The sequence below is a fragment of the Anser anser genome (genome assembly GCF_964211835.1).
Source record: "Anser anser genome assembly, chromosome: 5".
Classification (NCBI taxonomy): Eukaryota; Metazoa; Chordata; class Aves; order Anseriformes; family Anatidae; genus Anser; species Anser anser.
In genome coordinates, this window is record NC_139725.1 from 17,032,556 (window position 1) to 17,048,431 (window position 15,876).

Here is a 15,876-nt window from a genome sequence, read left to right on the forward strand (position 1 = left end):
TAGTAAAGGGCAACAAGACAAAATTTCAGTTTCCAACCTATTTATATGCTGAGTGAGGTTATAATATGGGAAGAGCTTAAGAGTGGGAGGTAGATCATCCTGAGACCCCTCTCATCAGTTTGATACTAGTATAAACCCATAGATTTTAATGCCAGTTTCTTGTTTCCTTTGTCATGCTCCTTTCTGAGCTCAGAGTACGTAATGCTATATGTTTTCCAAAGGAATACATGAAAATTATGGCCGTGTGAAGTCCCTTCAATAAACAACAATTCAATAAACAACATCCCCTTACATGTCATAGGTCTTACTCAGCTCAATTGTCTTTAAAATATACATTCAGCACACGTGACAAACTTCATTTGCATCAAAAACAAAAAATACCCTCAGCAAAAAATAAAGAATATCATCACAACACCAACAGGTGGACGATATGCACACACAACAAGGCCCTTCACCATTTTACAACAGCAAAAGACTCCTCACAATTATTCCACTCCCTGGCAATGCCCAGTCTGTGTTTTGCCTGTTACCTCTCCCAATTACCGTCGATATCTCAAAGTCCTGAGGCCCAACATTGAGCGATGAATTTGTTTGGTCTGTGCCTTTTTTAAATGTATGTGTTATTTGGCAAGGAGGGAGAAATTGCTTAGTCAAACCATGTCCCAGCCTCACAGCAAAGGGTAGTACAACAAGCATTAAATCACAGCTTAGAGTTACTGCTGGAAAAGAAAGTAATAAGAAAGGTAAAATATAATATTCCTAAGGACTCAAACATACAGAGGTATATGATCAACAACCTGTAGTGAAGACACTTGACATAGCATTCAAGATTGCAGAAAATATTTAATTCCCTAATAATTCTGATGATGCTTTTGAGGCATGTGCTTGTTAGAGTATTGATCGTCTTAAAAACCAGCTGATCAATACAAGATGTTTCTTCCTCATGCAGGGTAGAATTAGAAGATAAAATGAAGCAGATTTGAGTGCTGAAGTAAATCGCTATTGTATCTGCATCCAACTGACCTATGTGTTTTGTAACCACAACAAGCAGCATCAGGGTTCCCAGTCACATTTTAGTAACACTATGTTGTTATTATCAGCTTTTAAGAGAATAATATATGGGTTTTACTGCTTGTGAAAAGTACTTGGACTCCAAAGCACCTGATTAATCTACAGGAAAGGCACGGAACAAACTTTAGTGGTAGCACTAAAGCATGTGTCATAGTTTGGAGTGACTCATTGCACCAATAGACCACTGAAAGAAGTGGAAATAACGCTACTGGAAGCCCACAGGAAAAGGTTGAATTCAGATTGAAACAATCTGTAAAAATATTTCCTGGTAGATTTGGTGCAGTGCAGACAGGACTTGCTTCTGTTTTTAATGATAGGTGACTATAGCTCCCTTCACATTTTATTCCTACCCTGTCCCATTTCAAACAAAACTAAACTTCTGAGAATATATTGAGCAACAGCTCCTGAAAATCAAACTCCAGTTTGGTATCTGTATTTGGCATTTGAAAATTGTGACACCAAAGCCCCTCTTTTCTTTAACAAAAAGCAAGATAATCATGTTATAAACCTTCAGGTTTCACAGAACATACATGTACGTAGGAAGAAGAGAACACTGGCCACTACCACGTGTGCAGGGCCACCTTCAGTTGGTAGCTATACTTCTATTCCCTTGTCCACTGGCTCAAAATGCCCATCTTCACAGGAAGAGCCGGGCACTGAAAATACAGCAATTTCACCTCTTGGCCTCTCTCCTGGTGCTGCTAGAAAAAGTGCTGATTAAATCGTTTCTGTTGTGTCTTTTTGGACTACGGAGAATATTAAGCTTGATGCAGAAGGTAAAGAAGCTGCCACACTCAGGAGTTGCAGCTGGTAAGCTCTGAAAATCGTGCCATATTCAGTCATCTGAAGCTGTGCTCTGAAGAAGAACGATGTTAGGCCTCATCATTCTTCATCTGATTCTGGTTCTAATGAGAATACATGGAAAGTAAAGTTCAGTCAGTTATTATGGATTTAAGAATAAAGGAATTAAATCATCCTAATTTACCAGGAAGCTCTCTGGGGATTGGGTTTGTTTGTTTTTTTATGGTTTCCAATTTTTTCCATCCAGCAAATTTTATTCATGGTCAGCTTAAAGAACTAAGTCGGTTATATAAAGTCTAGGAATTAGATGTCTAATTACCTGATTGCAGCAGGAAATCAGGTAGCTAATAATGTAAATGCTCAATTTGCTTATCATTAATTCCATCCAGACTAGTTGGTTTATGTATGTTTTTTGACCCTGAGATATCATTGCAGGGGAAGTAAGAAAGATTTTCCTAACTGGAGTAAAGGGGAACTAAAAATCAAGAACTAAAAGGTAGATTGAAACTAATTTTTGCAGCTAAGTCTATGTCAGGGACCCAAAATTGGATGTGAAGGATGCATAGAAGCCAGTAAAGAAGCTTAATGTAGCAGTATGGATGTAACAGTGCAAGGCTGGTTTTAAACAAACACTGGGGTGGCATTTGTAAATGAAGCAGAAGTAATTTACAGACTAAATGAAACTGGTTTTATTTTTCTCTCAAACAGCTGCCTGTGAAGAAAGGTGCTAAAAGGACTATTGAGATGCACAGAGCCATCTTCATTTATGTTAACTTGGTGACTTTGGAACAGGACTGAGATCCTAGCTGTAGTCTCTGAGTATTAGAACTGTCCAAATACGAAAAGCATCCGCAATTTGAATGAAAAGCGAGACTGTTACCATGGAATTATGTGCACAGGTGAAAAACTGATAAGAAATCAAAATCCAGAAACTTCAATATTTGCAAGGCCTTTATTTTAAACAGATTTTATGAATAAAGTAACTGCAGTACAATAAGAAAAAGCAAAAGAAGCCATGCTGTGAGACATCACACAGAACTCAGCGCAGTCAGAAATTAGGACGCTGTAAATATCCAGAATTTGTGTCCGAACTACCTGACTAGAAGTCAACGTTGATTTGCTTAAAGTCAATAGAATTAGTCCGGTGAGGAAAAAATACATGAAACCAGAATCATGGCTTCCAACATAGTTCACATCGTTTCATAACAAAGCAATTCACGATATGGAGCCCTTGAATAAAACCAAACAAAACAAGATACATAATGTCATTGTATAAAAAAATGCAGTCAATACAATTTCAAAATAAGAAAAGCATTCACCATGAAGTAATTACTGAAGGATTTGTACCAAGTATTAGCATTAAAAAAGAAAATGTGAAGGTTTGAGAGAGTGCCATGAATAAAAGTGTCTCCACTTTTCTAAAGCCTCTTCAAAACCAAAATGCTTAACAATAGCCTGAGTAAACAAATGATGCACCTGTCTGCAGTCAAAATTTGTTTGCCTTCAGATGCATGCCAGTGTGCAAGCAGCATTGTTATTTTATTCCTGTTTACAAAGCTTCACTTGCAGGTACCTACTCTTTCAGTGCTGTTTGTTTTAATGAGTTCAAAACTCTCAAAGAGAGTCTCCTGATTTACAGGAAACGTCAACAATGGCAAAAAGAAGAAAAGATTAAACTAGATTCAAGTCTAAAGAAAAGGAAAAAGAATAGTAATAGTTGTCTGTGTCAACTGTTCTTACCATACTTGGTGGAATGTGAAATGTGTCTTGATGGCTCAATAAAATCCCACAAAAGAATAATTTTGCATGTCCCTGAATGCCCATGGCCCGGACCATGCGCAGTTCAGCCTGTTGAGTTCAGCCAGGATCTAAGGCTGGTCTTGAGAAATCATACATATATGGATAACACTTACTCAACCCTTTTGAAGGTAGTGAGACGAATCGCTTGCTCTTGTATAAGCAGCTTGTAAAAGTGAATTCGGAATTTGAAAATGTCAGCAAAGTCATTGAAATTACATGTGCAAAATGACCGAAGTCTGGCCTGTCTCTCCAGTGGCACATATGCAATGCAAGGAACAGGTCAGGATTTCTTGTGGGTGAAGTTCACTCCTGTGCAAAGGCAGCATGGATATATAAACCATTTAAAGGGGGTGAAAGCCACCATGAGCTGAGTCAGTACCGTTAAACCAGGCTGTAGGTTATTCGTGTAGAGGCAAGGATAAAACTTAAGGTGATACAGTTGCCCCAAATGGGCACACAAGGGAAAAAAAAGAAAAAAATAGAAGAAGCGTGCAAGTATTTGCATAATGAAACATAGTAGATGAAAAAAATACAAATTTTGTCTGCATTTACATCTAAAAGATGTTCTTTATCACATACCTGATATTTTTACTCCATGGGAAACAGCAGTACTTGTTGTCTGCATTTATTGGTAAAAAACGATACTTATGTAAACCTGGCAGTTATGCTCTATGGGAAATACTTGTTTTATTCAAAGAATTGAAAGAAATAATTTAATCTCGAAATGAACACTCAGTAAGTGCAGATGTATATGGTAAACCATACAAAAGACTGCAGTTCTTATGACTGCTTAGACAAGAAAATATTTTAAGCAAAAGGCATTATTTCCAGCCCAAATTTTTGACATAATATTAAACTATGTTTAAAGACAACATATAAAAACTAAATCCTAAATTACAAAATATTTTAAAAATTAGGATTTAAAATAATAAAATCAAAAGAAAGGCATAATCAGAATGTTATTAATATTTGTACTAGTTACTAACACTTAATCCTACATTTTCATAGTCCATAAACAGTAAATACCAGACCTTCAAAGATGTATTAAATAACATGAGCAAGATACTACTACCCGAACCTCAGACCATCCATTCTTTAAATCTGTTGTATCTCCACACTCACAAACCAGCTCCTGCCACATCAAAATAAAAACAAAAAGCAGGTTCTTTTAGATCTCTGCTTTGATTGTTCATGCATTTATTCTTGTTTCAGAAAGGCTAGGTGATTTAGAGGTATCTCAGATACTTCTGAGTATATTTCTTGGCCATATCATTAAATGAAATTCATATAATTTTAATATTTAAAAATATTTTTAAGATGTAAGCATGCTTGCATTCAACGGTCAACTCACACACTTGAATTTAAGCTTGCACTTGAACACTTTGCTGAATAAAGGTCTAGACCTGTTCCTTTGCAGAGGTGATAGGTCCAGAAATAATCTAGGTTCCAAATCTCAAAGCTTATACGAGTTAATTTTGAAACCCTTTTACCCATGGCTGCTAATGAAAAACTACATTATCCACAAGGATTACCAGTGCAATCTCATCTGATCTAAGCAGCCTTCAGTCACATAGCAATGACACTTCAGAAAGGCAAATACCACCAACATAATGGTACTCTTAATATAGTATAAGATAAGTAGAGGAATGCTAACTAAACATTGTTGTAATGATGTAAAATACACTACGCAGTAATTTCAAGGCAGCTCATTGTTTTCTCACTACGCCTTTATGCAAACTATCCTTGAGGTTAATAAATGTCATTCCCATTTTATATATCTAGAAAATGAGACTGTAAGTGATATATCCCAGATGTGAAAAAGCTCAGCATGGCATACTGTTAGAGCATATCGCAAGTGGTCAGTGAACTATTCTAATACAGAAAATAAGAACACTGACATGTACCTAATCAAGTTAATGCCCATCCCCTGAGAAACCACTCTGCTGTGACTTGTAGTCACCTGGTGAAACTGTGGGGATTCATGACGATTTACTGGTGACTTCAGTAAGGCCAGGAATCCACCCATTAAAATTACACTGATACAAATTATACTATATACCGAGGTTACCATCGAAATCTAAAATGCATATCAAGCAACAAGCTGCACAGCAGAGCTTGAGTGTATTTTGAATAGTGAGATAAGCACAAGACACTGCAAATGCTGATTTAGGAGCACAAGAACTGGTTTGCGTTTTAGAGTAAATGGACTATGATAAAAATATCTTTAAAATATTATAGTTACCTTCCTATATCTTCATATAGTAAATTACCTTGCCAATACCACCACTTGCTCCTAAGCAGTACTACAATCTACATGTTAAATAATATTTTTAAATGTTTGAAATCAGTTTGCATCTTTAGTCAATATATCATATAAAAATACCTGAACTTTATCCCAGAACAATTACCCAACTGTCTCACTGCCAGACCTTGACTTATAAAAGCCAAATAACCATCAATAAAATAATCAAACCCTCTTGAAAAGTAAATAGCAAAATAGTTTAAAAAATGCAAACAGAACAAATAGCCATGCTCACTTCTTCAGCAAGTGTCATAACTCTCCAGAATCATATTCATTCTAAAGTACTGCTCTCTATAAAACCTCGTTTACTTTGGGTTTCTCGTGTATAAACAACGCTGAGACCAAAATAAACTGGAGATGCTTCTTTGCAATTTGTTTCCACTTCCCGCTCACATAATAACTGGTAAATGCACCATTGCATTGCCTCTTTTGGAAGCTCCCAACAGACATGGTATTTTATTAAACTCCACTCAGCACCTTTATATAGAGTATAAAGATGATAGTTTCACGCTTCCCTGTACCTCTACAGGCCTGAGAAGGAAGCTGTCTCCTCACAGGAAGACACCATCACAAACCCAACACCAAGCACACTTTACGTTTAGAGTTCCTCTGAATCATTGCTTTCCAAAGAGACCTCCAGTGGCAAGGAATCACCTAAACTATCCTCTGGATCAATGGTGAAGCCCTGGCTTCTTAATGTTTTATGAGCATTCATGAACTTCTGGAGGTACTTAGATGTATATAGCCAGTGATGCTTCAAGACATCCTCCATTTCATAGAATTTGGACTGCCTGGCATTCATTTTTCGGAACCTCCTAAACAGCTTGTTTCCAGACTCGTTTCCTTCACTTGCCCAGGCTCCAATGGACCCATCTCTTTCAATGATTTCAGGAACATGAGCAAGGGTTTTGTGGAAATAATTTGTAATCTTGCCTTCATATCGGTACTTGAACTTTGTAGATAGGAGCTCAGCAAAACGCTGTGAATTGTAGCTGTACTGGCACAGCAATTCTGGGCACTCCTTGGCAGGACATGAAGATCGCCACACTGGTTTCATTTTCAGATAAAGGTCCATTAGTTCTTTCAGGGCTTCATGCCTTTCCTCACACTTTATTAATTCACATACTGCCTCTACCGTCTCCTTGGACATGAGCTTTCTTGCGAAGTTTCCACTCATCCTTATCATAGGTTTTAAGTTCATCTTCTTCCTGAGGTGTTTGTCAAGAGTCAACTGCCATCTCTTCCTCTCCTCTTTAGATACATCAGGATTCTTGTAGACTTCACCGATCTCCATCTGGAAAATCCTGTAGAACTCCGTTGCATTGCCAATGTCACAGTGCAACGCATCTATGGAGGGAACAGTCTCAATGAAAGGTTTGGCTGAAACACCCTTCACTCTGTCACGGAGCTCATCAACAGATTCGTGATAAGGGTTGGACCTCCATATTTCATATCTCTCCAGATTTTCAGCGTGGCTCCTGGTGATGGAGTGGAAGACCAAATTCTGGGACGCCTCCAGGCGGGTCGCATCACAGAGGGTACAGATGTAAGTGGAACCTGAGGCCTCCAGCCCTTCCACTTCCCGTACAAGTTTCTCATCATATCCTGTACCCCGAAAGATGAATTTGAATGTTCTCAGGATGCCTCCCATTTCAAGTAGCAGTTCGCTGTTCTTCATAGCCTCTCTTTCTGCTATGAGAGGGCTCAGGATCGCCGTCAGAGTTTCGTGATCCGATTCGTCAGCCAGCATAAGGCATAAGGGCTTGCAACATAACTCTGAATTGGGCTTTACTTCTTCAAAGATCCTTATCCTTTCGTTCCCATGGGCTATAGAAATGTTCATAACTGTAAAAGAAAAGCGAACGGCCTTCTCTGGGACAGCAGGCCCATTTCCGTGCTTCTCGCTGACATCTCCCATTCCATCACAGGACTCTTTTACTACCACAGTGAAGGGACCATTCAAGTAGTCATCCAGGTTTTTTGCTTTCATGCCCTCCAAGATCTCTTCTTCCATGTCCTTTAAGGCAGAAACCAAGGCTGTATCATATCGAAATCTCTTCGCAATTGTGTCTACCGGGTAGTCATCAATTGAGAGTGGCAATCCTGATAGCCCGTCTATAATTCCCACTTCTGTGTTAGTGGAGACACTTTTCAAGGGAGGTTTCCACTCGAATGGATGATAACCTGGTAAGAGAGCTTTCTCAGCAGTGCGAAGAGCATGCAGTGGCTGGAAAATCTGCCTCCCACTGACAGCTTTTACAGTTCTATACATTTTGTGATATTGGCTACAGCTGAGAAACGTGTTGACTCGGATCGCCAGGCAGACAGCAGGGTGAAGTCCAGATCCCCTCCCTTGCATTATAGCCTCCAATTCGTCTGCTTGTTTGTGTTCATTTTTTGCTCTTAAAGCTAGCAGGAACAAAGTCATGCATACAGCCTTTATATCACCACCCTCTTCTTTCTCAGCAAAAGCCTTGACTTGACGTTTCAGTTCTCTCAGACGATGTTTCTGAGCTCTCCTGGTCAAAGACAGAAGATGCTGCCTCGGTCGGCCACCTTTATTTATGTGGCTATAGAGCTCTCTCTCTTTCATCTCCTTGTGGCTGGAGAGGTGCTGGCCATATTTTCCATGCAAGATCTCTTCATCACATTCCTTTACAGGGCATCTTATACTCAGGCTATCAAGGATGTTCAGGAACGATCTCACTGGGGTAACCAGATCAGTAGGGAAGCAAGGATACCAGCAGGAGGGGCAATAGCTGCCCATAACTTTGATGCATTTAAGGATGCAAGTTCTGCAAAACAAGTGTCTACATGTTGTTTCCACTGGATCTGCCAAAATATGTTCACAAATCTGGCAAGAAATGGATTTAATGAAATCTACTGGGTAATCAACTGCAAGCAGCTTGGTGCTGAGATGTGTATTCTTGCAATTGGTGATCTCTTTCATTACATTTTTGTTCTTTATCTGTACTTGGTTCTTTATGCCTCTGTTAACTCGAGCACGTTCTGCAATGGTCTTCACACGTTTGCCATGTTGTACGGTGGCTGGCTGGCTTTTTCTTTTGACTCCCCGACTGGTACCACGGCACACATCACAGTTTGCAGAGTGGGGTTGCCACTCCATCGTGCTGTTCCTAGGAAAATATACTTCACATGGAGTGTTACTGAATTTCCTGTGGATAATACTCCAGCAGTTGTGACAAAATCGAGTGGGATGGATAGTGTCAACATCCCCTCTCACATCAATCTTAAAAACCTTAGCGATAAGATCTGGCCAAGAGGTTGCTGTTTTCTCTTTCTTTCTCAGAAGACACAGAGTTTCATCGTCCACTGGCCCATGTACTGGATGACTTCTCTTGTTACAATCAGTTTTAAATGAAACTCCACAGATGCGGCAAAGTTGCTTCAGGTTGTTCTGATGATCTGTGTTGTCTTGTATTTTCATGTCATTGGCATCTTTCCCAAGTGCCTGCCTATTGCCCATTAAGTCCGTCTGTGTCAGAATTAAGTTTTCTCCTCTTGGAACTCCTTCATCTTTATGCAGCATGCCTTTGTCTGTAGAAGCTACCTCTTCTGCTTCATCCTTGTTTATGCACTGGCTGTTATTAGATGTTTTTTCAAATGGTCTCACTTTAAACAGCTTGAATTTCCATTCAGAAAATTTTGTATAAGGATGCTGAATCTCTTCAGGCAGGTCCATTTGTGATGCTATTGACATCTCCGGTGTGTCAGAAACCAAATCACCTGAGAAAGAGAACAAAGCTGTAAGTTAGCTTATACTGCAAAATGAGAAATAATGCCAGTACACAAGCACATGTTTTTTTATAGAACAACTCTAATCACTTTAACTGAGAAATGCTTTGAAGGTAAGTTACCTTCTCACCCAAGACACCTACTGAACTGAGGGGCCCAGATGTGGATGTCCACTCAGTACCTCAGATAAGTACCTGACTGTGTTTTGTCTTTCATGCTGAGGCATCCACAGTCCATTACAACACCAATGCACACTGCATCGAGCCATTAGACATCATATACTAATATCCCAATCTGCCTCTTTCTTCTTATACCTGACTGGTCTTGCCATAAGTAAAGCTATCAGAGAGCAGAATTACATTCTGAAAGTGTGGTGACTTTTTCACATGAAACTGAACCAGCGTGGCCAATTCAAGACACAATTTTGTCTGTCTCATGCTATATTATTTAAGTCACCGAGACCACTGCTCTCACACCACTTCTTAGTCCTTGATTCTGAGCTGAAGCGTCTAATGCATGCCCTTCTGCACAGGCAGAGCAGCACACACAACTCAGTCCCTATGCAGGCTTTATTCAGACCTCAATTTTGTAAGGTACTTTAGTATGTGCATGCTGAATGTGAGTGGCTCCATTAAAGCTGTAGGAGTGTATCCTCTGTCGATGTAAAGCGCTATAGTTCCCTGGATTCTAAAGGAGATACGGCAATTTATGCTGGCTGCATATTTGCTCTAGAGAGAATATTTATACATTTCAAGTTAGTCATCTGTTTAAGTACCCTGCTGAGAACTCTGTTTGTAAGGATTACTGGTACTGGAAAGCTGTAAATGTCTGTTCAAATTTGACCCCAATTTTAGCTTTCATAGAGACGCAACCAAAAGTAATATCAATGTGGTTGCCATGGGAATATGGTATTGTATAAAAATAAATACAAGACTTTCACTTCAAACACTGAAACTTTGTGCTACTGCATCAGACTTAGAAAACAAAATCATGTAGAAACAAACACAAAAGTGACTAACCTGTTTTTCATTACCTGACTATGAGAAGTGCTGAAGGTGAACAAACAGTATAGAGAAGATTAAATCATATTTCCTAATATGATTGGTGTGAGAAAAAAAAATAGAAAAACTAAACATTAAGACCATATATGTTGAATGAGAAATTACATGGGTATGGCTTTGGTTTCTCTGACTGATTATATCCCCACTTAACAATTCACTTAACTTGCTAGAAATCTCAGTTCTGTGTCTATTCGGAAGGTGTCCTTCATAAGAAATACATCCAAGCCATGGTCTAAAGTGATGATGCTCAGGGTGTTTCTGAGATTATTTCATTTATAACCCTTCAATAAAGCAACATTTCTGCACAACCTTTCAGAGTCAGCTGGGAAAGGACAGCATGTTTTGATAAAGTTCCAGACACAGAATGACAAGTCGGTCTACTCAGCTTTTTCCTTAAGAGCTGTGTTTAAGTTCAAAATTTTTTATTAGGCCTTGCCAACTAAAAGTAAGGTTTGTTTCCTTCCCAGCTTCTCTTCATTTCAGCCCAGTGAGAACAAGCTGCCCATACCACTGTCCCCATCTGCCTGCATTGCTCCGTCTAGCTGCCCGTGCTGCTGAACATCACTGTCTGCACTGCATCCCCTGCTGCCGTCGCCGAGGCAGCCTGGCAACATGCTTGCTTGTGCTCTGCTGCCCACAGATCTGCGAGGCGCAGCTGTGCCCAGATACATTCACAGCATTGCTACTGTCCCGCTTTCTTTGCTGTGTCCTGTGGCAGACTTGGTAAAATCTATCCACTGAGCAATAACCTGCTTGCCCCTGAATAGTCCTGCACTCCTACAGGTAGTACGTATGCTCTGTTACCTGCAGAGCTAGGTGCCCTGTGCTGGCCACAGATCCCTTTCTGCCACATAACACCTACGCAAATTTGTGCAGTTTCACCATCTCCCACAGCAACTTCAGAGTGTCTCAAACCACAAGCAATGCCTCCTCAGGGTGATATCTAATTCATTGTAAAGAAATAACCAGCACCGAATACATTTAGAGCAAAATATTTAATACTATCTCTCCTCATCTAGCCTTTTGACTAAGTACCACCGTGGTACCATACTGACCTCCAAACCCATGGCCAATGCTATTAATCGCCAGCTCAAATGAATCTGACAGGGTTTACTTCTGCTCAAGAAAAGTTCAAACAGTTTCTTGTGGGTTTTGTTGTGTGGGGTTTTTTTTCGTTTTTTTTTTTTTTTTGGTTGGTTGGTTGTTGGTTTTTTGTTTTTTTTGTTTTTGTTTTGCCTTCACTGAACATGCCCCACAATAAATGAATGACCAACAAGCCCTTTCAGGTCACCCGACCTTCATCTTCTGCAGGAGATAATATCTGCCAACAGGCATCAAACACTTTGAATTGCCTGGCTCCCAGGCAGTGAAGTTTTCAGCAGCTCTCTCAGGAGAGCTAGAAATATTCCTAGTGCTGGGAATATTTCCTGAAAGATTTGCCTCTGATCTGTTATTCTAGTTGAGGGTCACAGCAAACAATCTTTCTCCTTGCTATTTATCCCACTCAGATTCTTACAGAGTGAACCCCAGCCATGAACCCCAGCCACGGTTATTTAATCAACTCTGACAGCTGTGTTCAGTATCACCTCTTTTTACCTTGAAAAGGGAAAAGAAATCCCTTCCCAGCTCACAATATTTCATACACTTCTGAAGAAGAGCAAGATTATAATACTTTTACTCATGCCAAGTAAGACCTTGCTTTATGAATAGTCTCACTGCACATATAAAATAAAATCATTGACCTGCACATTAAAACAGGAAAAATGAATCAACACTCGGATGTCCTACAAGCACCTGGGTTGCTGTCATTAGTACTGCCAGCCTACCTTTAGCTCACTGTCAGAGCGCAGAGCTGCGGCTATGTCTGCTCAGTTTGCTCCAAATGCCAAGCTTGTGTGCTCTCTCTCATGCGTGCTCTCACTCCTTCTTTGCCCCTCTGCTTTTTAAAGACACTGCAGCGCTGTTTATCTCACTTATCCCTGTCCCTCCGAGCTCCCAGTACCACCCTGCTGCTAACCACAGGTTACTTCAACTAAACACAATACAGAACTCTCGAATCCAGGTGGCACCTGGCAATTTGTGAGGCTTAACCACAAAATTCATAAAAACAAGGTCTTCTTGTGTGAGGCTCCTGGGCTCTGAGATAAGTATGCAGAGCCTCTCTGAGGAGCACCTGCACTGTTTGTTAACACAAAGTTTTGCATTCAGCTTTCTTCTTTCTAGCTTCAGAGCTAGTTTCTTCTCTGTCAGCTATCAGAGAGGAGCCCCTGGTGTCTGGTCACACTACTGTCACACACCAAAGCTATCTCACTGAAGGCTAGCAGCCTGCTTCCTAGGTCAGCCAGGCTTCTGGGGTTTGGGTAAATAGACAGTGGTGTCCTTCCTGCTGATACAAGTTATCTCACCTTCAGGGATATTACCCCTCTGGCGACATCTTGAAAAGCCCAGACAGGGGAACAAATCACCAATGTAAAAAATTGTTATATATTCTGAGTGACTTGTACATACTACACCAGGTGCAGACCAGCTTAGTTTCCACACAGCTACTGTCTCAGAAACTATCTCCATGTGAGAAGAAAACCAATTCTGCCGCACAACAACACCCTGAAAGATTTCGGTCTCCACACATAACGTTGTGCAACAGATTTTAATGATCCACCAGGCCCTTCCAAAAGTGAACATACACGCACACTCCGGAAGTAGGAGCTTGCAATAGCAACACTTGCTACAGGTAAAAAAGGTGGGAGGATTCCCTCCCAATTATCACCTTTGATCTTGTAGAACATCAATTGCTCCTGGTTGTAAGATGCTTGTAAGACTTGTAAGATGACAAGTCTTAGAGAAGTGTAGTTAGACCTCAGTCAGTCACTTGTGCTGTGCCACATGAGAGGCCAACACCTCCTGTAACCAAGTGCAATGATTCATGCCGAAACAAGTGATGTAAGGGCAAAGAAAACAAAGTTTGGGGCCAAACCCTGATAACCTTGCTCAGATTCTGACTCACACAAAGTCCCAGTGTGGCAGTAGAAACAACTGCATGTGTCAGGGCAAGGTGGAACAGAAATCCCAGAGGTTGTTCCCAGGCCAAGGCAGGTTAGGACAAGGATATCCTGACTGAGGCGTTTCTTGACCATGCAGAAGATCATTTGGTTCGGTCCTGAGCCCAGCAATTCTGCTCTCCCTGTTTTGCCAGGACTTCTTAACAACCTGCTTGTATTCACTATCCACTCACTGGCATTTGGAGAGACCTTTTCAAAAAGATATCAGGTCAGGCTGCGACGCCAGATATCAATCAACATCACTCGCTGCAGGCACATGCTGGTTTCCTCCCTTATCTTGAAACAGCAGATGCCGCTCACTGACAATACGCATTGTTAGCGTTGAGGGATATGGGGCTCTTTGAGAAGTAGTTTAGCAAATCTGTCCCTCTGGGGTGCTTATTCAAAACTTCACCTTGGTAGCTGGCTACTGGCCCCATTCCCTGTGAGCTCGAGATCTGGTGCGAGCAGCCCCAGATCATCGAATCAGCCAGGTGAGCACGCGTGAGCGTAGTCAAGCACTTTACTTCCAGTGTACCCAGGAAATCGTCTTGAAAAAAATATTGTCTTGTAGGAATACTGCAGGCAAACAAGGCTTTAATTGATCTCAAATTGCTACAGCTTTAGGTGTGTTTTATGTCTGTACGGGCATAATTGCTCAACAGCTCGAGCTGCACAGATCCAGTGATGGAAAATGTTTTCCCTGTGCAACTGGCACCACCACGTGGAGAGCAGGATTTCTGCACTGCTTTATGTTGCAATATGGGCATTGATACGTGACTGTGGGCCTAAGCTTGCCATAAACCATACAGATTTGGCAACTGCACTGAAAAAAGGCATTTCATTTACATTTGGAGCAGAAACTCCAGATCCGTTCCTTAGATTCCTTCCCAACCCAAATAAACGGGGCATCAGTGCTCTGACTGCCTAACAGATTACTAAAAACTGTAGATTTGGGCCATAGAAAACTGTCCATCTGAGGGTATCTGTTTTACAGAGGTATGGAATGATAAATTTCCTCATTTTACAGATAATGAAAATAACATAATAGTTTGTCCATTCAGCAGGGGAAAAAAAAAAAAAAGGAAAAGAAAAAGAAAAAAAAAAAAGAAGGCTCTGAAATTTAGCCAGTTGCCCAGCAAAGGGTGCACAAAGTTTGTGGAATTACACTTAATATAACTGTTTCTTGTCACACTTCGGAGCCCCATACGAGGACCCCAGCTGCTGCGATTTCTGTCTCTCTCCTCTAACTGTTCGCTCCCTCGTGGGTCCTGGCAGATGTCCTCAGCAACCCTGAGGACAAAAGCAGCTCTCAGAGGGGCGTCTTAGGGGCTGCCGTAAGCCTTTTCTCCAGAGGCAGCATCCTGCCCGCTGCCCGCTCAGCACTCGGGGCAGACGAGCAGTTCTGGTGAGGGCAGGAGCCCGCAGCTCTGCCAGGGACATCACCACAGAGCCGGGACTCCCAGTGCCTGCCCCCCTGACCCAGGGAACAGGACAGCTGCCTGGGTTGAAAATTCGTGCTTGCCTGGGATGCTCGCCAAGGAAAGTCACCGAGGCAAACAGCGAAATTCCCCCTCCTGGTGTTTAAGGAAATGCAGCTGTGCTCGCGTTCGCGCTGCCCGCTTTTTCACTTCCTTAGAGCCGCCCGCTGTGGCGAGCTGCGTTAGAAGCCACCGTCCCCAGCGCCCCAGGCCGGCACCGCGTTGTCCGGCGGGCCTGGTGCGGGGGCACGGCCGTGCCCGCTGGGACACCGCGGCCCGGTGCCGCAGGGACCGCGCTGCTCGGGGCTCCCCTGCAGCGGGCATTTCCCTGCCGCGCGGCCCGAGCGGAGGGATCCCACCGAGGCCTTGCCGGAGAGCGGCGGCGCTCCCGGGCTCGGGGGCAGCAGCGCAGCGTCCCCAGGCGGGACAGGTCCCTAAGCACGGCCCCGCACGCTGCAGCGGGGGGCACCCGCACCCCCTGCTCCTCGCCGCGGCCCAGCTCTGCCCGCGGGCGCCCGTCCGGGCAGCGGCGGCCGGCTCGGGGCTCGGGGCTCGGGGCTCGGGGC

General features: G+C 42.1%; 1 protein-coding gene across 2 annotated transcripts in view; it reads right to left on the bottom strand.

Moving 5' to 3' along the window:
* Positions 1-2,786: 2,786 nt before the first annotated feature.
* The window catches only part of LOC310900068 (V(D)J recombination-activating protein 1), a 112,910-nt gene continuing 99,820 nt past the window's right edge, over positions 2,787-15,876 (bottom strand). Inside the window, exons 1-2 of one of the 2 annotated variants that reach the window (XM_083837381.1) lie at positions 12,618-12,913; positions 2,787-9,721 (exon numbers count right to left, since the gene is read on the bottom strand). In XM_083837381.1, coding sequence (XP_083693507.1) covers positions 6,573-9,695 — 3,123 coding nt within the window. In that variant the 5' untranslated portion in view covers positions 9,696-9,721; positions 12,618-12,913 and the 3' untranslated portion in view covers positions 2,787-6,572. Of the gene's footprint in view, positions 9,722-12,617; positions 12,914-15,876 lie in introns of those variants that run through there. The other variant, XM_083837380.1, reaches the window with a different exon arrangement.